This window comes from Chiloscyllium plagiosum, unplaced genomic scaffold, assembly GCF_037043375.1.
Source record: "Chiloscyllium plagiosum isolate Xiang-an unplaced genomic scaffold, Cpla_swu_hap1 HiC_scaffold_8, whole genome shotgun sequence".
NCBI lineage: Eukaryota > Metazoa > Chordata > Chondrichthyes > Orectolobiformes > Hemiscylliidae > Chiloscyllium > Chiloscyllium plagiosum.
In genome coordinates, this window is record NW_028270146.1 from 15,487,605 (window position 1) to 15,509,103 (window position 21,499).

Below are 21,499 nucleotides of genomic sequence, written 5' to 3' on the forward strand. Positions count from 1 at the left end.
CACTATTTAACCAATCAGGATGTCTTGTTCTGCTTCTGAACCTGAAGCTCTGGGGTCAAATCCCACCCCAAGGTGGGTGACAAAGGAAGATCTGTTCTTAATGCAATCAATCAAGTTGTGTTATCAATCAGCAAACCCTTCCAACATACACCAGTGGCAGTTAATCATATAAGACCAAAGGAAATAGGGACAGAAGTAGGCTATTAGACCCCTTGAGCCTGCTCCACCATTCAGTAGGATCATGGCTGATCCAACATTCCTCACATCTACTTACTGCCCCTTCCCCATTACCCTTGATTCCCGACTGATCAAGAATCTATCTCTCTCAGCTTTAAATATACACTAGCTTCCCCCGTAGCTCTTTGTGGCAAGAAGTTCTAATGACACTTTACCCTTTGAGATCCTCCTCATCTCTGTCTTAAATTAGTCTCCCTTACTTCTGAGGCCTCTAGTTCTAAACTCTATCATGAGGGGAAACATTCTCAGCATTTACACTGTCAACTTCCTAAGAATCTTATACGTTTCAAAGATGTCACCTCGAGAGGGAGAAATTAAGAAAATTGTAGACTATACTATTCCTATCTTAAAAAGAAGCACCGATTCTGAACAAACTGCATGTAATGGTTTGAGTTGCTATAGCGACATGAACTCTGCGAGTAATCTGTAACATTATGCTCCCAACTGGAACTATCTTATGTTCCTGTTCCTTGTGACATCTTAAATTCTTGCTTTTCAAGTGCTAATGTGACAAAACTGTGGCTTTAGAGGGGTATTTTGTCCTTTTTTTTTTGAAGAGCGGTTTTAAGGCAGAGGTTTGAGCAGTCTACCAGAGCCACTAGAGTAAACAGCTTGTGAGACCTTCGAGTTTTTTTTAAAGGTTGCACCAATAGAAGCAGCCAGAATGGGTGTGATCGGGCTCCCACAGATCAGGATTTTTAGATCTAGCTTTCAGCAGTTGCTGTTGGAGTCTTGAAGAAGTGGAAGCTACTTTTTCTCTCTCATAGTTACAGCCAAAAGCTGTGGGTTCTCTTATTGCTATTGGAGTTGCATGGGAGACAATCTGTTTTCTGAATTTGCATTTGCCAAGGGTACGTTTATGGGATGTTACTATATTGGAACAGTTAATTAGTAATAACTACTTTTTCTATTACTCTGTTAAACTTTCCAATAGAGTTGTTATTTTAATTCCTTCTTTATCTTGATGTCTTTTAACTGTAATGAATAAAGTGTGTTTTGCTTTAAATCCGGTAGTTTGACCAATCAATTCACATCTGGAATACAATACCTTACATTTACGTTTAAAATAAGAAAGGTTAGGTCTAGACTATCTTCCGAATATTTTGAGGAGGGTTGGTCTGGTTCACAACACTGATTCAGTACTCTTTATAGACAATGCTGCGGTCATTTGTGATCGAGAACTCTGGTTTGATTAAATTTTGTGGAAAGCAAAACTGGAATTGTCATTTTAATTCTACCAGTGAAAATCCCAAAGGTATGTATTTTTGTTACTAAATTATCAAGCAGTGGGAACTCTTTCAATTGTTAATCTCTGAATCTTCATAATTCTGAAAAATTCCCTTTAATTTCCCTGTAAGTTCCACAGACCTCTGAGACTGTGGTGATTTTCCCTTTTTTTATACTTGTGTGTTGTAAATGAATAGAAATCAAAAGACATGCCATCACAGAGCACAATGACATTTTATTAACTTTATTTATCCCTACCTTGACATTCTAATCCTTAGTTATTCTTTAGCCATGCTTCTATATCTATTTTAATACCATGTGCATTGAGTCCCTGATTTACAAACATCCAACTTATGAATACTTATGAAAGCAATCCCATACGTGGTTGTAATGTTAAAGACCTGACAAACAACAATTTCCATATTTACAAACAGCTATTTTTCCATTATCCTGTATTGTGCTCTGACTTGTGGACAAATCAACTTGCAAACGGACTCCAGAACAGAACCTGTTCGCAACCTGGGACTGCCTGTACCGTAATATTTGAAATGTCTGTTGTAGAACATCACTTCAAACTTTTCTAAAAATCAACTTATTCAATTCTCAACTTTGATATATTCTGTGGTTTCCATAAAAGTAATCAATTAAACTAGTTAAGTGTGGCCTTCTTCTGACCAATTTGTGCTGGCTATCTCTGAAAGCTAATCCACATTCAGGTAAGATTGATCATCTTTTAATTTCTGTTTTCTCTTTTTAAACATTTATGGGCAGTATTGTAACAGTTGAAACAATAACTCTATAAGAATTTTGGCAAATTCTGATTAGTTCCTTCCCTTGTTTCTTCCTTGATCTCTTTCCCTAATTTTGGATGTACACCATATGGGAAAGGTAATTCTTTAGCTCCCACTAATTTTTATGAATTTCTCTGGTTGTGGCTTTACCAAACCCTCTTTAGGTACTCCTGCAGTCATAGTTCCATGCTCCTTTGTAAAAGAAAATCTGTAAATTATTAAACTTCATTGCCATTCCCTTAATCTCAGTTACCTGATGGGGGTCTCATTGCTGTTCCCATAGAATTGATGATTTGACTTTTGAGATTAGTGTGAACATTTACTTCCAGTAACTATCTTAATGATTTAGATAACAGAACTAAATGTAATACCTCCGAGTTTGCAAATGACACAAAGCTGGCTGAGAGGATAAACTATAAAGAGGTTGCAGAGATGCTTCAGTGTGATTTGGAAAAGTTGAGCGATTGGGCAAGTGCATGGCGGCTGAAGTCTAATGTGGATAAATATGAAGTTATCCACTTTGGTAGCAAAATTAGGAGGGCAGATTATGATCTAAATGGCAATAGATTGGGAAATAGGGTGGTGTAATGAGAGTTGGATTTCCTTTTACACCAGTCACTAAAAGTAAGCATGCAGGTGCAACAGGTGGTAATGAAGGCAAATGATAGCCGTCATGGCATGAGGATTTGAGTACAGGAACAGGGATGTCTTGTTGCAGTATTACAGGTGAGACCACACCTTGAGTATTATGTGCAGTTTTGGCCCCCTTATCTGTGGTGGATGTTCTGGCAATGGAGAGAGTGCCAGACTGATTCCTGAGGTGGCAGGACGGATGTGTGAACTGTGACTGGATCAGATAGGACTGATGTTCACTGAAGGTTAGAAGAATTATGGTATCTCAGAAATCTAAAACATTAAAACAGGACTAGACAGGGAAAACTCAGGAAGGATATGCCAGATGACAGTAGAGTCCAGAATTAGGGATCACAGTCTAAGGATACAGGGTAGACCATTTAAGACAGGCATAAGAAATGTCTTCACCCACAGAGTAATGAACCTGTGGAAATCTCTGCCATATAAAGTGGTTGAGGCCAAAGTATTGATTTAGTTTGATTTCTTGTTGTCACATGCATCTATGTACAGTGAAAAGTTTTGTTTTGTAAGCAGAAGAGGTGGACCATAACATGCAAGGACATACAGCTCATAGGGTGTTTAGGTAGAGTGAGGCATACAGGGTTATTGCTGTACAGGAGGTGCCCAAAAACAAGATCAACATTAGATTTGAAATTAGAGAGGTCCATTCAACAGTCTAATAACAGCTGGGATGAAGCGGTTCTTGAACCTGTTTGTGCGTGTGTTTCAACTTCTGTAACTTCTGCACATATTACTGGGGTGGGAGGGATCTTTGATAATGATAATGTTAACCGCCTTTCTGCAGTAATGTGAATGCTTTCAACATATGGATGTACTCCACAACCACCTGATGAAGGACCAGCGCTCTGAAAGTTAGTGCTTCCAATTAAACCTGTTGGACTATAACCTGGTGTTGAGATTTTTAGCATTCAAGAAGATAATAGAGTTCGTGCTTGGAGCTAAAAGGATCAAAAGTTATTGCGGGTTGCGGGGGGGATGGAGTGAGATAGAGTACTGAGTTGGATGATCAGCCATTATCATACTGAATGGCATAGCAGGCATATAAGGTTGAATGGCCTACTCCTGCTTTTTTCTATGTTTCTACGTTTCCTGGTTAATAGGCAGGAGACAATGTGGCAAATGTACATGCATTGCAGTTTGAGATAATGAATATTAGTGATCCTGGCAAATGTGGCTTGATAGGAACATTTAACTTCAGCAGGTTTGAGGTGCTGGAGAAAATGAACTTTGTTCAGCTCACACTTAATTCAAAGTTTTGCTTCCACCTTCCAAGTCTTTTGATACTGTTGCATTGCTCTTGGCCCTGAAGGAGCATTGAGGGACGGTTGCACTGTTGCAAACATTATCTTTTTATGAGAAGTTAAATTGAGGCTCAGTTGCAAGTTCAGGTTTGCAAAGAATCCTATCACATTCTTTGATAGGATTATTTTTGAACATCAGAGGAATTCTCCCAGTGTGTTGACAAATACTTACCTTTACTCTAAAACCTTCCAGAACAACTGTTCGTTTTTCTAATTGGTGTTTGTGAAGCCTCCTTGTGTGTAAATTGACTGCTGCATTAGTCGACATAACAACAGTGGTTGCACTTCAAAAAATATGTAATTAGCTGTTAAAAGCATGGATATATCCCAAGGACGTACAGTTACATTTTTTTTACTTCGTCTCCACATTCCTTACTCACTTGATCTATTTTTGACATCTTACTATCTCCTCATTTCTCCCTATTGAGATTTTTTCTTCATTTTGTAGAATTTACTGTCTCTGTCTCGAGGACAGAAATGAGGGGATTTCTTTTCCCTTAGAGGATTGTGAGACTTTGGCACGCAGAAAGGATTAAGAGTTGGGTCATTGAATATTATTAAGGCAGAGGTAGGTACACTCTTAGATAAAGGAATCAGTAGTTATCGAGGATGGATGGGAATGTGGAATTTGAAACAAATAAACTAGCCGTGATCTTACTAACTGGTGGAGCAGGCCTGGGGTCTGAGTGACCTACTTCTGTTCTTGATTCAAATATTTGTTTGAGTCCAAAAACCAGATCTAGCTTTTGTTATTTTCAGCATAAATAAGTCTTGTCACAGAGACATCAATTCAACTCTACCCAATGTAAAATAATTCCAGGAAAATAGAAGAACTCTACTATGCCTGTCCTCTGTTCTCTCTCCTCTCTCTCTCTCATTCTCTCACACACACACATTCAACACAAACAACTTTCAGTCTAGAACTAATTTTGGATTTATTTATTAAACTTTGGCATCTTTTATCTGAATTCCACCTTGTTTTTTTAACACACTGTTTACTTTTTTGGCTGGAAACTACCGGTGTAAACTAACTGAAATGTCTGTTCTGAAGTTTGAAAAGAAAATGACTTGGAAGATCATTATAGTTTATTAGTGGCAGAACAAAGTAATGTGATTCTCAGTAAGTTATCTTTCTACATGCTATCATGTATTTGATCTCTGATCATATCGTTTGCTGAATGCTTGACATCCACTTCACTTGCAGATGGCCTTAATTTTAGTAACTTTATGTCCATTTGGTCACGATGTAGCACTATAAATAGATGTAGAGAATATAAAAGCCAGGAAGGTATTGTCATAGTCATACCAAGTGTATCCTTCAAGTGGTCTGTCAGTTACAAATTTATTTAAGCTTATTTGTAACCAGTTTTATTTTTTGAATGTTTTAGTATTAAATAACCAACAAGGGAGCTTCGCGTTTTAAATAAGATGAAAGCTTAATTTATTACAAAACTGTTGCTGAAAGTTATTTAAATAAAACATGATAAAGCTATTTGCTATACAAATGTAGCTTCAAAATTTAAAGTAACTGCAAGATTTGGGGCTCAGGAGACATAGAGTCATAGACTCATAGAGATGTACAGCACGGAAACAGACCCTTCGGTCCAACTCGTCCATGCCGACCAGATATCCTAACCCAATCTAGTTCCAGCTGCCAGCACTGGCCCATATCCCTCCAAACCCTTCCTATTCATATGATTACAAATAATCAACTGCTTGTCTTGGGTGAGTAATTTTAGTTTATTAAGAAACAACAGTTCAATTAGCTAAATAGGAATGACATCTGAGGGATCACTGTTACCAGTGAATGAAGGGGAAATTGACAATAGCTGGTGGAGGCAACGTCCTGCTGTCTTGTTAAAGTGTTAGGGGACGACGGTTACGACATGGACGTTAACCCCTCTGTTAATTAAACCAAACATCCAGAAAAGCTCACCTCGTCTCATAATCTGTTAAAATATGAGTTCCAGAGAACTCCCGAATTCCATTATTTAAAGAAAATAAAAGTGGACATTAAACAACAACTGTTCACAAATCTAAGTCCTACTTTCTCTTAACTTCTACTACTTGCCTCCAACTCAATTATAATATGCTGTTCCAATAAGACACTTAGTAGAATTACATCAACTTAATTTCAAAACCACACAGTCTCTGTCTCCTGTGTCTTCACTCTTCCGGCTGTGGATCTCCCTGGATCGTTGCCTTTTGTTTTACTGGGAGTATATTTCACATGAGAATGTAGCTTTGATAGAGAGTGTTTCCTAATTTCTTGGAAAGCACGATATTATATTGACAGCTAGCTCTCTGGCTCTACGGTAGTTGTTCTCTGACTAATTTTCAAAATGTCCGCCTTCTTATGTTCCCCAATATCGGACTGTGTCGTTGATTTGATGTTGGAAAAACAATAAATTAAAACACGATTAGGGGGTTTTAGTATTGTGGGGCCCAATTTAAACTCAAGATTAGAATGGTGCTGGTAAAGCACAGCAGGTCAGGCAGCATCTGAGGAGCAGGAAAATCGATGTTTCGGGCAAAAGCCCTTCATCAAGATGTCAACTGATTGGCTAAATTCAAATTTTTGTCAAAACAGCAACCAAAACTCAGGTATCCATTTCAAATATTATGTTTATATGTTTTCAATTTTTCAGTACACTTTGGGATTGCCACGCAGTCCTATTCACAGGTGTTTGTAATCTCTCAGTTTAGAACAGCATTCTCTCTCGCTTAAAGGTACAGTACATGCCTTCAATTTCATAACAGCTAAATAAGAAAGAAAGCCCATGACACCTGAGGGTTCACTGATACCAGAGAATGAAGGGGCAATTGCCATAGAGCAATTGATTGATCTCAGTAGCTTGTGGAGGCAACATCCTGTGCTTTTGTCAAAGTGTTAGGGGACTATTCCATCTTTCCCGATCCACCTTCCTTCTGAAGAAAGTGATTGCCTAATGAGGACTACCAACTAACTAGGACTGCTCTTTTGTCTCAGTTAACTTTTAAGGTGCTGGAGCTGGTAGTTTACCTTATTTTCATTATTCATTTGAATTTTTCTAGCCAATGAACAGTTACTGAAGAATTGGAATAATTCCACAGAGGCTGGTATCTCGTCACCAGGTCACCCTTTATTTATATGTAGAGAGTTCTTGACACTGATCCAGCTCTCACAGTTATCAGCATGTCTGACACTCCTGTTCTTATCTGTCAGTCAGGGCTCCTTGACTGGACCAGATTAACAGCCCCAATTAGGGAACTCATATTCTTTGAGGTCTACCTGGTTGACCTCATTGCAATCACTACAGGGATGTTCACCTCCCTCCCTTTCCATCATCAAACTCTTGGTCACCCTTTTAGTTTACATCATGTTAAGGGTCATTTGCTTGCCCTTACCATTTTCTTGTATAGGTAAGTGGAATGTGTATTCCCAAGAAAGAAAATAGGTGCCTCCATTAAATTTGGCTGGTATTAGCCATTTGCAAACGTGCAGTTGCTCCTGGGCCGTTATGATAATTGATCCTTTCCAAAGTCTCAAGCAAAATATTTCTGATTTACTGATGGTGCTGTAGTAATTACATTCAAGTTATTCATTCAAATCAGACTGTGGTTTTGTCCTATCCACTATGACTAAAGTGGCTAAGTGTATTGAATGAAAGTAAAATATTTTGTGACTTCTCATAGAATTAAAGTGGTTCATATTTCAAAAATGTTTTGTACCGTCAAGTTCTCAATACCTAGAGGGAGAATTTTGACATCAGTTTTTGGGCAGCAAAATAGGTCAGAGGCGTTTTATGTTCCACTTTCTTCCTAGAACTATTCCTCCCAGTTCTACTTGAATTTCTTTTGGCAACGGTGATTTTATTTATGTTTTATTTATCATCTGAGGCACACACAGCAGCATTCTACTGACTTAGGAATGGTAACATGCTCTGAACAGAGAGACTCCAACATTTCCATAGAGTATTTACGTGTTTTCCAGAGAGAAAGATAGCCATTGCTCTGCCAATATGGTCCAAGTTATGCTTACCATAAAATAGCATATTCTTATTCACTATTTCTATTCTTATTCTAAGAAGTATAATCTATTACATCTCCCAATTCTTACAATATGAAAATAAAAATGAGATCAGCCTTCACTGTAATGGATCTGCCTTGCTTGAAGGTCTTCGTTTGAAAATGAAGAGGTTGAAAATTTGAAGTCAGAATTCAGTTTTTGTAGACGAATAGTTGGAGGTTGTTCCCACAGATGCACTTATGTAAATGACTTGGTGCTTCTTTTTTCACTTTTAGAGTTCTATAGAATATCCTGGTTCAGTACAATAGCAGTGAATACCCTTCTCAAGTCACACTGTTCAGAAGCACATTGTTAGCTGATTTCAGATGTTTTCTCACGGTCTCTGCACAGTATGGTTTCTCACTGTTTGACTTTTACAAATCTAAACTTACAATAGCTGCTATCCCAAAAGTGTTGATTCACGCTTCCATATTAGCAAACCTCTGTGGCATATTGTCTGTCATTTTAGGTGATTAACTTTGTAACAGTCTTGGCCATTAGCTTGGATGCCTCTCAGTTTGTTGGTGAGTTGGGAGAACATTTTGCCCCTCCTGGGACATTGTTACATCATGGAGCATAATAGGCAAAAGAACCAAATTGAGATGGCATTTTCTTTTCTTTCACACAGAAAGCAGGAACTGGACTAAAATGGTGAGAAATTACAACATGCTGCTGTGCAGAAGGACTTGGGTGTCCTTCTGCATGAATCATAAAAGTTTGGTTTGCAGGTGCAGCAGGTATTTAAGAAGGTAAATGGAATATTGTCTTTCATTGCTGGAGGGATAGAGTTTAAAAATAGGGAGATTGTGCTGCAGCTATGTAGGGTGCTGGTGAGGCCATACCTGGAGTACTGTGTATAGGTTTGGTCTCCTTACTTGAGAAAAGATGTACTGACACTGGAGGGGGTGCAGAGGAGGTTCATAAGGTTGATTCTGGAATTGAGAAGGTTGGTCTATGAAGAGAGATTGTGAAGACTGAGACTTTAGAAGAATGAGTGGGGGGATCTTAAAGAAATGCATCAAATTATGAAGGGAATAAATGGGATAGAAACAAGGGGGTTGTTTCCACTGGTAGGTGAGTTGAGAACTAGGGACCATTGCTGCAAAATAAGGGGGAGCAGATTTAGGACTGAGCTGAGGAGGAACTTCTTCACCCAGTGAAGCAGTTGAGGCTACATCGTTGAATGTTTTTAAGGTAAAGATAGAGTTTTGAATAGTAAAGGAATTAAGGGTTATGGTAAGTAGGCGGGTGAGTGAAGCTGGGTCCATGTAAAGATCAGCCATGATCTTATTGAATGGCAGAGCAGACCTCGAGGGACCAGATGGCCTACTCCTGCTCCTAGTTCTTCTTTTCTTAAGTAAAAGGATAATAAAAGTGGATACAAAAGGCAATGGAGAAGTACTTGAAGGGAAAAGAATTACACAGGAGGGGAGTAGGTAACTCTTGTTGGGCTGGCATAGGTATGATGTTGTCATTGGCTTTCATCTGTGTTTTGTGATCATATGACTCTGTAACACACCAGTTTTATAGAAGAGTTAGACAGTGCATGATCCCTGTAAATAAATTAAACTTACTACACGGATAGTATGAAAGCTTTTAAAACTTTGTTACTAAGTTATTACCTAATTTATGTTTGAAAAGTTGAAATTTCTTGATCACATCAGCGTTGACCATTGTGAATTTTCCCAGTCCACAATGGATGACTAACACGGCACAATCACTTTACTCAGTGAGTCTGACCAATTTCCTGATATACAACTTTCACTAGTTTGAAAATGGGATGCACCAAATAGTCTTCGTTGCATGTGCATGCAGGTTAAACTTTAATTAAAAAGGTGCAAACCCTGCTTGTTTGAAAATATGGTTTTGGATTTGCATTTATAAAAAAAAGTGCATCACAGAAGTAAAAGTTGCTTTACTTTGAGTTCCTGTTGAGCTTCTGTGATAGAAGGAGCTGCTGGACTTGGTGGAATAAGGAATGTGAATTGATATGCACTGGTGGAATGACATAATAGATGAAGTGCCTCAAGGTTAGCAACTAATGATTGGCATTGACACAGCGCCCTCACTGTTGGTTGCTTAACTCTGCTAAAGTTGATTCCCTGATTATGTCATCACCATGCTCTGTTTCAACCTAGTGAAAAGCAGCAGAGTACAAAAAGGTTTTCATTCTGTACCACGTCTTTTGCAAAGGTTTGATCTGAAAAAAGGCATACTGATTGAGTGTCCTCTTAAAATAGGGTTCATCTGAACTGGTCTCCAGGGGATCTTAAATAATAACTAGACTGAGATACACTTGATGCAAAACTTGCTTTCTGTCTTGAGTATTCTCTGTTACACACAGCGTACTGTGGACGTCTTCAAGCATCAGAAAAGTAAGGCCATGAATTTGTTAATAGCAAAACATATTCGAGTAACTTGATTGAATTCTTTGATGAAGGAACAGAGAACTAATTTGTAGGGTAATGTGGTAAAAGCTAGAGTTTGGGACTAAATTGAAAATTTACTGCTATGCCATCATCACCCCTTCTTTAAAGAACTCAGTCAGGTTAGTCAGACATGTTATGCCTTAACATATCCATGCTGACTGTCCATTATTAACTTATGCGTTTCCAATTGGGAATTACTTTTATCTTTGCCAGTGGAATTTAGAAGTTTTCTCATCACAGAGAGGCTGATTTTTCTTTTTATTGGTTCATGGGATGTCAACATCACTGTTTAGGCCAGCATCTTGTGCCCATTTCTAATTGCACCGGAAAAGGTGGTGGTTCTTGAACTGCTACAATCTATGCATTGTGAAACACACATCATACTGCTCAGAAAGGACTTCCGGAATTTTGACTGTGGAGAAATTACATTATAGCACCAAGTCAGGAATGTATGTGATTTGGAGGGGAACTTGCAGGTGGTGTTACCATGCATTTGCTACCCTTGTCCCTCTAGGTGGGTGGTGGGAGCAGCTTAGGAAGTTGCTATTGAAGGACTCTTGGAGAATTACTAGAGAAACATCTTGTAGGAGGTACATGCTATTGCCATTATGTATAATTGATGAAGGAAGTGGGTATTGAAGATGGTGGTTGGGGTGCCAGTCAAGTGGGTTGCTTTGGGCTGGATGGTGTTGAAATGTATGAGGAGAAAGTGAGGGCTGCGGATGCTGGAGATCAGAGCTGAAAATGTGTTGCTGGAAAAGCGCAGCAGGTCAGGCAGCATACCTGAAGAAGGGCTCATGCCTGAAACGTCGATTCTCCTGCTCCTTGGATGCTGCCTGACCTGCTGCGCTTTTCCAGCAACACATTTTCAGCGGTGTTGAAATGTATGCGTGTTGTTGGGATTGCACCCATCTAGACATGAGGAGAAAATTTCATCACCTTGACTTGATACTGCAAATTCCTTGTAGATTGTTTTGTAGGGAGAAGAGAATCCTTCATCCCTTTTTAAGCAGAAGTGTGCATTTACAACTCATTAGTCTACAATATTGAGTGATTATGTTCAAAAGTTCCCTCATCCTTGTTTCTGGACTGGTTGATGTATTATTTTTATATAATCCAAGCTAATTAGCACCCCCCTTTTTAAATGTATTTGATACTATCCAATTTTTGGACTGTGTTCATCTGATGCAGACTATTATTTCAACATTAATGTGAGCTATGCCATTTGCAGCTCTGAATGTATTTTTGTATCGATTGACTCTAATGGCCCTTCTTCATAAGTGTTCTGAGGAAGAGCCACTGGAGCTGAAATGTTAACTCTGCTTTCTCTCTACAAATGCTGCCAGACCTGTTGAGCTGTTGAGTTTCTCCTGCAATTTCAACTATCGTTCGTTATCCAGAGACCTAGGTAATATTAAGAGAACTTGGATTCAAATCTCATCATGGCAAATGGAATTTGAATTCAATAAAGTGTAATGATGACCATTATCCCATTGTTGATGCTGTATAACCCATCCTGTGGGGAAGGAAAATTGCTGTCTGATCTCCATGTGGCACCAGACCCACAGCAATGTGATTGACTCTTAATTCTGAAATGGCTTAGCAAGCTATCCAATTTAATCAACTGCTTGGAAGTCTCAAAAAAGAACTGAAATGAGGCTACATTGGTTCCAGATATAACAATGGCAAACACACCACTGTCAACTATGTCAACATCTGAGACTAATCAAAATAAGGAGAATTCTCAAACAGACTAAATCATACTCACAGAATCATTTTTTATAATGTGCGAGATAATAGCGTCATCATTTCTAGGTGTGTTATAGAGTCATGCGGGATTGAAACAGATCTTTTGGTCCAACCAGTCCACACCGACCATGTTCCCAAATTAAACTAGTGCCACCTGCCTGCGCTTGGCCCATATCCCTCCAAACTTTTCCTGTTCATGTACTTATCCAAATATCTTTTAAACATTGTAACTGTACCTGCATCCACCACTTTCTGGTAGTTCATTCCACAGTGACCCATTCTCTGCATAAAAAAGTTGCCCCTCATCCTTTTTAAGTCTTTTTCCTCTCACCTCAAAAGTATGCCCCTAGTTTTGAAATCCCACACCCTAGGGAAAGGACCCATTCACCTTATCTATGCCCCTCAGGATTTTATAAATCTTTATAAGGTCACCCCTTAACCTCCTTTGCCCCAGTGAAAAGTTCTCAGCCTATCCAGTCTATATTTTTATATCTCAAACCATCTATTCTTGGTAACACCCTGGTAAATCTTTTCTGAACCCTCTCTGGTTTAATAATATCCTTCCTATAGCAGGACAACCAGAACTGCACAAAGTACTCCAGAAGAGGCCTCACCAATATATTGTACAATCTCAACATGACATCCCAACTCCTATACTCAAAGGTCCGAGCAATGAAAGCAAGCGTGTTAAACAGCTTCTTCGCTATCATGTCTACCTGTGATGTAAATTTCATAGAATTATGTACCTGAACCCTTAGGTCTCTTTGCTTTGCAATACTACCCAGGGTTGAGAGTGTGTTGCTGGAAAAGCACAGCACGTCAGGCAGCATCTGACAAGCAGGAAAAATCGATGTTTCGGGCCGGCCCATTAATTATACATGTCCTGTCCTTGTTTGAACGACTAAAATGTAGCACTTCGCATTTATCCAAATTAAACTTCATCTGCCACTCCTCAGCCCATTGACTCTCTTTGTAATCTTAGGTAACCTTCTTCACTGTCCACTTCACCAATAGTTTTGGTGTCATCCACAAACTTACAAACCATGCCTCCTGTATTCTCAACTACATCATTAATGTAAATGACAGACAAAAGTGAACCCAGTACCAATTCCTTTGGAACACTGCTGGTCACAGCCCTTCAATCTGAAAAACGACCTTCCACCACCACTCTCAGTATTGTACTGTAAAGCCAATTTTGTATCCAGTTAGCAAGCTCACCCTGAATCCCATGTGATCTAACATTACTAATTAGTCTACCATGCAGAACCTTGTCAAAGGCTTTACTAAAGTCCAAGTAAATAACGTCTACCACTCTGCATATGTCTTTTTGGTTACTTCATTAAAAAACTCAAACAAAGTCTGTGAGACACGATTTTCCTTGCACAAAGTCAAGCCGACTATTCCTAATCAATCCTTGCCTCTCCAAATGCATGTAAATCCTATCTTTCAGAATCACCTCCAATAACTTAACCTACATCGATGTCAGACTCACAGGTCTATAGCTTCTAGGCTTCTCCTTATAGCCTTTCCTAAACAATGGCACAACAGTAGCCACTCCTGCTGCCCCCCTCCCATGTTTATAGATTATACAAATATTTCTGCTAGGGGTCCCACAGATTTTCCCTAACTTCCTACAATATCCTGGGATACACCTGTTCAGGTTCAGGAGATTTACCCACTTTTATGTTTTCCAAGACCTCCAGTTTTCCCCTTCTGTAATGTGAACTGTTTTCAAAGCATCAGTATTTATTTTCCTGAGTTATCTAGCCTCCATTTCTTTCTCAATAGTAAAAACTGGCACGAATATTCATTTAATATCTCTCCAATTCCTGACATTCAACAAAAAGATGACCTTGTCAATCTTTAAGGGGTCCTACTTTCTCTCTCTCTCTCTCACTGGTTGTTCTCTTGCTCTTAATATATTTGTTAAATTTTATTGAATTATCTTTAACCTTATCTGCCAAGGCTATCTCATGTCCCTTCTTTGCCTTCCTGATTTCCTTCTTAAGAATGTCCCTACACTCTTTATATTCTTCAAATGATTCAGTTGACCCCAATTGTTCTATACCTAATATATAATTCATTTTTATTCTTGATTAGAACCTCAATAGCTTTGTTCATCCATTGTTCTATAATTTGACCAGCCTTCCCTTTCACTCTAACAGGAACTTAATATCTCTGAACTGTAGTTCCCATACCACTTGTCAGTCATCCCTTTACCTGTGAACAGTCTACTCCAATCAACTGTTAAAAGTTCTTGTTTCATACCCTTAAAATTTGCCTTAAGAACTTTAATTATGTCCCATTGGCAGGACAGACTCAACAGAGATGGAAACACTATGGTAAACAGTGGGAAAGGAGTTGCAGGAGAATTATCAACATTGACTCCAGACTTGATGAAACTTGATGGCAACGAGTCAAACGGGGACAAAGGAAATCTCCTGCTGATTACCTTGCACCATAGCCCCCACTTATCCACTCCCAGCCACTGAATCAGAACCTCTGCGTGTTGAACGTCACTTGGAGGAAGTGCTGAGGGTGGCAAGGGTGTAGAGTGTACTGTGGGAGATTTCATTGTCTGTCTCCAAGAGTGGTTTGGCAGCACTACTGCTGACCAAGCTAGATGAATCCTAGAGGGAATAGTTCTAGACTGGGTCAGTTGCAGGTGGTGAAATAACCAATAAGAGGGAGCAGATATTTGATCTCATCATTACCAATCAACTGCCACAGATGCACCAGTTCATGACAGTAATGCAGGAATGGCCACAGCGCTGTCTTTGGAGACAAGGTCTGTTCTTTGGTTGATTAGTTGGTGCAGGTTGATTGATAATATGTACTTTTATATAAAGAGGCACTGGTAAGGTTTCCTGTGATGTACTGGTAGTGTCTTGACCTCTGAGCAAGAGGGCGTGAGTTGAAGTTCCACCTGCCTCAGAGGTGTGTCATAACATGTCCACGCACTTTGATGAACAAGTACCGACTATTTCCTGCTAGCTTAGTTGTTAGAGTATGAGACTCTTACTTCCAGGGTAATTGGGTTGAACCTCAAGCTGGATAAATTTTAGGAGTCTTACAGTGCAATGATAGAAGGATCAGAGGTCTAGGTTCAAGATCTACCTTCCCTAGAATTGTGTTATAGCATCCCTGATGTTGATTAAAAATATTTTTTTTTCATGCAGAAACACTTGTTAATACCAGTCAGGTGGAGTCAGGAGAAATCTGCTTGTAATGCTCCACTCTGTGAATAAAGACAGGGTTGGATTTGCCCTTTGCAACTAGCTATTTGGAGTACAATATTTGTTACTTGCTTTCTTATCCAGAGCAAATAGTTTCATTGTTCTGTTAAATCCATCTCTAATTTTGAACACAGATTAAATCTCCTCTTAAATTTCTCAGCTCTAAAATGGTCAATCCCAGCCTCTCTACATCCCTGAACTTTCTTGAGAGGAACCAGCTAATCAGACCCAAGGACTCAGAATTATAATGACAGCATGCACTTTTATATGCATGACATAGTCTTAAAGCTATATGGAACAATGGAGGGTCCAACTTCTTTCTATCATATCGCCAACCAGGAATTTCTCCCATACTTACTGTCTGTTGCTGGCATGTATTGAAAGGTTTTGCAATTTGAAACTTGACTTGCTTTGCCGCATCATGACTCCACCTTCCTTTGCCATCAAGTTCATTAGCAGGGCCTGAAGCTGGAGTTTCTGCCTCTGGCACTACCCATGGTGTTACGGATGATAACATTTGTAAATGATTTTGGAGGTGATATTGGAAGCAGAATGAATAGTTAGATTATTTGGCAAATGCAGAAGCTTGGCCAAGAAGATGATAAGAACTGCAAAGGCTTTTTCAGGTAGGTTGTTTATGATGTTTACGGTTTGTAAAGTAATGTATGTTGATGCTAAAAATAGTTGGCATATTGCTAACTAGAGCAGGTGAAGAGAAAGTGACAAGTATAATAGATGGTCAGGTACAGTAAGTATTGCACCATATGACAGCAGTTACAGACGCATATAGAGAAAGAGAGACATCTTGCAATGCTTGCTCACAGATCCCTAAATACGGCAGAATAGATAGATAAGGTGGTAAAGGAAGCGCGTAAGATATTTTCCTTCATTGGACAAAGCATTAAATTCAAAAACAGGGATGTAATGCTGGAACTTTATAAAATACTGGTAAGGCCATGGCTGGAGTTTTGTGTACAATTCTAATCATCATTACAGATGGACACAATTGCTCAAGAGAGAGTACAGAAAAGATTTATGAGAATGTTGTCAGGGCTTGAAAATTGTAGGTATGAATAGCCTAGGGTTCATTTTGTTAGAACAGAGGTGGCTAAGTGATGTCTTAATTCAGATGTAAAAAAATAATGAGGAGTTTGGAGAGAGTGGACAGAGAAAAACCTATTTCCCCTAACAGTGAAGTCATTGCAGTTTTAAAATGATTGGGGTGTAGGGTTGGAGGGGATGTGAGGAAAAATGTTTTCACCCAGAGGGTGGTTGATGTATGGAATTTTCTGCCTAGTTTCGAGGTTGAGGCAAAATCCTCACCTGATCTATAAAAGGTACCTGCATGTGCATCTGAAGTACTGTATCCTGCTAGGGGACGTGCTGGAAAGTGGGATTAGAAAGGGTAAGAAGTTTATTCAGCTGACATGGCCACCATGGTCAAAAAGCCTATTCCTGTGCATTAAGATTTATATTGTTCTATAAATCTTGGTAAATCGGATTATGTACTGTGAGAGAATAAATGATACTGTTATTCTGGAAAATGCTGGTCATGTCAGACAAATATGATAGTTCAGGGGAAAAATATGAAAATAAATTTCCAATTCAATATTGACGTTTTTATCAGAATGCTATTAATCTTTGGAATTCTTTTCCACAGAGAGATTTGGAGATTGGAGACTTGGTCATTGCATCGATTCAATGCTGAGTCAGAAAGATTTTTGATTATTAAGAGGGTTGAGGGTTATGAGGGACAGGCAGGAAAGTGGGATCAGTTCGCGATCAGATCAGTCATGATTGTATTGCAAGACGATACTCACAGGCTTGCTGAGCTGAATAGCCCAATTTGAATGATTTCATGAATGGTTTTGGGAGGGTTTCAGTGAGATTCCTGAGGTGAGGTATCTTAATTGGCATAGCTAATTAACACAACTGTAATTTACTTTGAAAATACAGTCAAGCGCATCACCTTTAGTGTTAGCACTGTCTTCTCTGAGTCAGGGGTGGTGGATTTCAGCCCCACTCCACAGGCTTAAGCAAATAATTTTGGAAGACACTCTAGTGCAGTACAAAGAGAGTACCGCAGTGTCACCTTTTGAATGAAATGTTATATTGTGGCCCCCGTGTGTGTGCATAAGTTCCCATGATGGAACTCTGAAAGGAGCAAGAGAATTCTGTAAACATTTATCTCGTGTTAACATCATTACTATTTGTTGGATCTTACTATACACATATTCAATGCCTCACTACATTTGCAATACTGTCTGCACTTGGGAAGGGCTTCTGTAGACGTGAAGTGTTCAGAAATATTCTGACACTGTGTTAATAAGTTGTTTTTTTTCTCCCTATCATCTTTTTGTGTGGAAGTATTGAACACCATATTAGTTGAGAAAGCTGTAACAGTGATTGTTTATGTGCTTTCTGCAGGGTAAGCTGGCTGTTAATGGAGAAGAATCTGTGAGGCAACTGGAGCAAATGACATTTCAGCTTAATGATCAAATCAGAAGAATCCAAACAGAGCAAGAGACAATCCTTTGTTCTGTGGGAAAAGAAATTGATGCTGCGTGTGATTTCCTCTCCAGAGATCCTGGTGACAAGTTCAAAGTAATCAATGTAAACTTTTATTGACTTTGTACAACTAACTTCAGTAAATTTCCTCCCCTCCACCACCATCTGCGATGTTGATCTCGCTCATCTATATTTCATTTTTTTAACGTGGGCCACAGGCAGATGACCTATACTTAAGCCTTTGTTGAGAATAATAGTTGATGAGGACAAGTGGAAATAATTGAGAGTAGCTCAGTGTGACTTGCTTTGAGATTTCCTCCAGTCCTTACTGAAAGCTTCCTTTGGATTTGTGACAAACCATACTTAAGATGCTACGTGGATTCATCCTTTCCGTATTTTTGAAAGCTGCTCTGAGATCTCTTCTAATCCTGGCCTCCTGCGCATCCTGATTTTCATCAGTGCAACCCACTGGAGGCTGTTCCTTAATTTGTCCTGACTTCTGGCATTCCCTTTCTCAACCTCTCTATTCTTCCAAGTTGTAATGGCACAGAAAGAAGCCAATCAGCCCACCGAGTCATTGCCAGGTCTCAGTGTAGCAATCTAATCAGCCACATCCCCTACTTTACCTCTGTGAACTTGAAAGTTCCTTTTCATTAATTGACTGTCAAATTCCCTTGTGAAATCATTGTCTCTGTTTCCATCACCCTCATAGGCAGTTTGGGGTTGTTATGAGTTGCTGAATAAAAGTGAATTTGCCAAAGACCCACCAGACCATAGGGCTGTTCTCTGATTAGAGACAGAGAGGGAGATGACTGATTGTGGTTAAACCTGAGGGTCATTACACCTCAGGTGAGGGAAAGACTTGAGAAGGAGAGTCCGTTATGGTAACCTCAATCGGTTACTATTGGCATAACTCCTGATCACAAGCCAGCCGTCCAGCCAACTGAGCAACTAGAATAACTAGAAATGTTCTTGCACATTATATTGAATGAAGGTATCACATTTTCCACTATCCAACCTTTGGTGCCATTATTTTAAGGCACTCCTTGAAAAGTACCCGTATGACTTGCCTCTCTAAATACTGTTGCATTACGTTTCATTTGCTGTTGCTCCAGTACAGTTCCTTGGGACTTTTGGCTACTTTAAATGTCCTGTTCAAAAACAATTTGTTGAGGAGAACTGGACTTACATTGACACAACAACTTTCACGTTCTCTCTTTGTAGACAATAGTTGTTTTGCAATACAGACTAGGCACTTGTTTTGTAAGCAAGCCAGTTTGTATGTAACAACATTTCACAATCATGCGAGATCCATTGGTATATTTTGGTGATGTTGGTTAATAAATGTTGGCTAGCATACCTAAAGTATTCTTTCTGCCTTATTTATTGATGGTCCATTGAGAGAGCAGTTGAGTCCTTGGCAATATACCCCAAACGAAAGGAAGCACTTTGAACAGTGCACCACTTCCTCAACAGTGCATTAAAGTGCTCAATTCCCTGGAATGATGCTTGAATTCTCAATCTGATTGAAGAAGTGAGAGCTTTGCTAGGCCTGTCTGACATTAGCCTACAGTATTGTACATAAATCATTGACAATCAATAGAATTATTTCATATGGAGGCACTTAGAATATTTTTCCTTCACCATATTTATAGCAGAAGGTTTCATTTCAGAGAAAGTGTTTGAAGAACAAGGGGGTAGATTCATATGTGCAACAAACTTCAGTTTACCCAACATCTCATTTCTGTCAGTCTCAGCAGTTTAGTGATTTAATTTAAGTCTTTTTGACTTAAGTGCAAATCATAAAAATGCTTGCTGCATTCGTTCCTTTGTCCTTATACATGTATTTTACTTCGAATGTTTTTCAATCCCAGTACTGCACAATAAATCTGTTAACAGCTATTGAAATATTGTGACTGACAATTGAAGTAATAGATTTTTATTTGGCTGCTTTTATTCTGTATGATTACATTTTCGCCACTTGAATTCTGGGCATTAGATTCTATAGACAGTTAAATTGTATTCCATTGATACTTCTACTGTAGTTTTTCCTTGTTGATCAGTTATGGCTCAGTGGTTGATTCCTCTGTCCCTGAGTTACGAGATTGTGGGTTCAAGTGAGCACAAAAATCAAGACTGACACTGCAATGCAAAACTGAAAGTATGCCGCACTGTTGGGCATACTGTCTTTTGGATAAGGTGTTATACCATTCCATCTGCCCTCTCAAGAAGACATAAGAGGTCCCAGAATGCCCTTCCTCTGAAGAGCAGTGAACTTTCCTTCAGGGCCCTAGCAATATTTGTATCTCAACCAACATCCCAAAAACAGTTATTATCTGGTTATTATTGAATTACAGTTTTCAGGAGTTATTGTGTGCAAATTGGTTCCCGTGTTTCTTACATTATGACAGTGACTACCCTTTAAAAGAGGGGAGCAGTTAGCTGTGTTGGTGGGATAGCTGGTTTGCAACATATAGTGATACAACAGTGTAAGTTCAATTCCCACACAGGTTGAGGTTACCATGAAGGACTCTTCTCCTTAACCCCTCCCCTTTCCTGAGGCGTGATAACCCTCAGGTTAAACTACCATCAGTTGTCTTTCTATAATGAGAGAACAGTCCTGTGGTCTGGTAGGACAATATTGACTTTACCTTTGAAAAGTGCTTCATTGTGCTGTGGGATAACTGGTGGTTACGAAAAGTGCTATATAAAGCATGTGTTTTTTTGACGTCCTGCAAAAGTCTCTGTACCTTGATGCTCCATCACCTCTTTCCAGAAGAGGGTGCTAAGTTATCCCTTATTACTGTCTTACCTTGCTGAAATATAGTAATTGTCAGTAATCCTAACTCCAGCTACAGAATTAATATAAAATCATGCCTGAAATTAACTTACTGTTTGAAACACTGTTACAGTAGCTGTAGGTAACTGCAGTTGCTGAGACTTTGATGTCATTCTACTACCACTGAGGAATGGACAATTTCAAGTTATGTAGTTCTGTGGAAGCATTTCTTAACTACTTACAACTTCATTAGTTTCCTAAACAGATTTCTGAGTAATTTTCTGGTTAAAACCCACTGAAGTGTCCAATTTCCACACTGATGAACACAGATCCAGTTCTACCTAAGTGCATTCACTTTATTAATGTAACACATTTGGATTTCCAAAAGGGATTCAATTAGCTACTGCACATAAGGCTACTTAATAACATAAGAGCCCACGTGTCAGGGTATTATATTATCATGAATGGTAGATTAGCTAGCTAACACAAGACAGAAGGTTGGGATAAAGGGGGCATTTTCAGGATGGCAATCTGTAACCC

At 39.1% G+C, this 21,499-nt stretch overlaps 1 protein-coding gene across 5 annotated transcripts in view; it reads left to right on the forward strand.

Moving 5' to 3' along the window:
• cep128 (centrosomal protein 128) overlaps window positions 1-21,499 on the forward strand; it is a 416,638-nt gene that overhangs the window by 195,692 nt on the left and 199,447 nt on the right. For all 5 annotated transcript variants that reach the window (XM_043696980.2, XM_087989605.1, XM_043696981.2 and 2 more), the window contains exon 15: window positions 18,100-18,276. In XM_043696980.2, coding sequence (XP_043552915.2) covers window positions 18,100-18,276 — 177 coding nt within the window. The remainder of the gene's footprint in view (window positions 1-18,099; window positions 18,277-21,499) is intronic.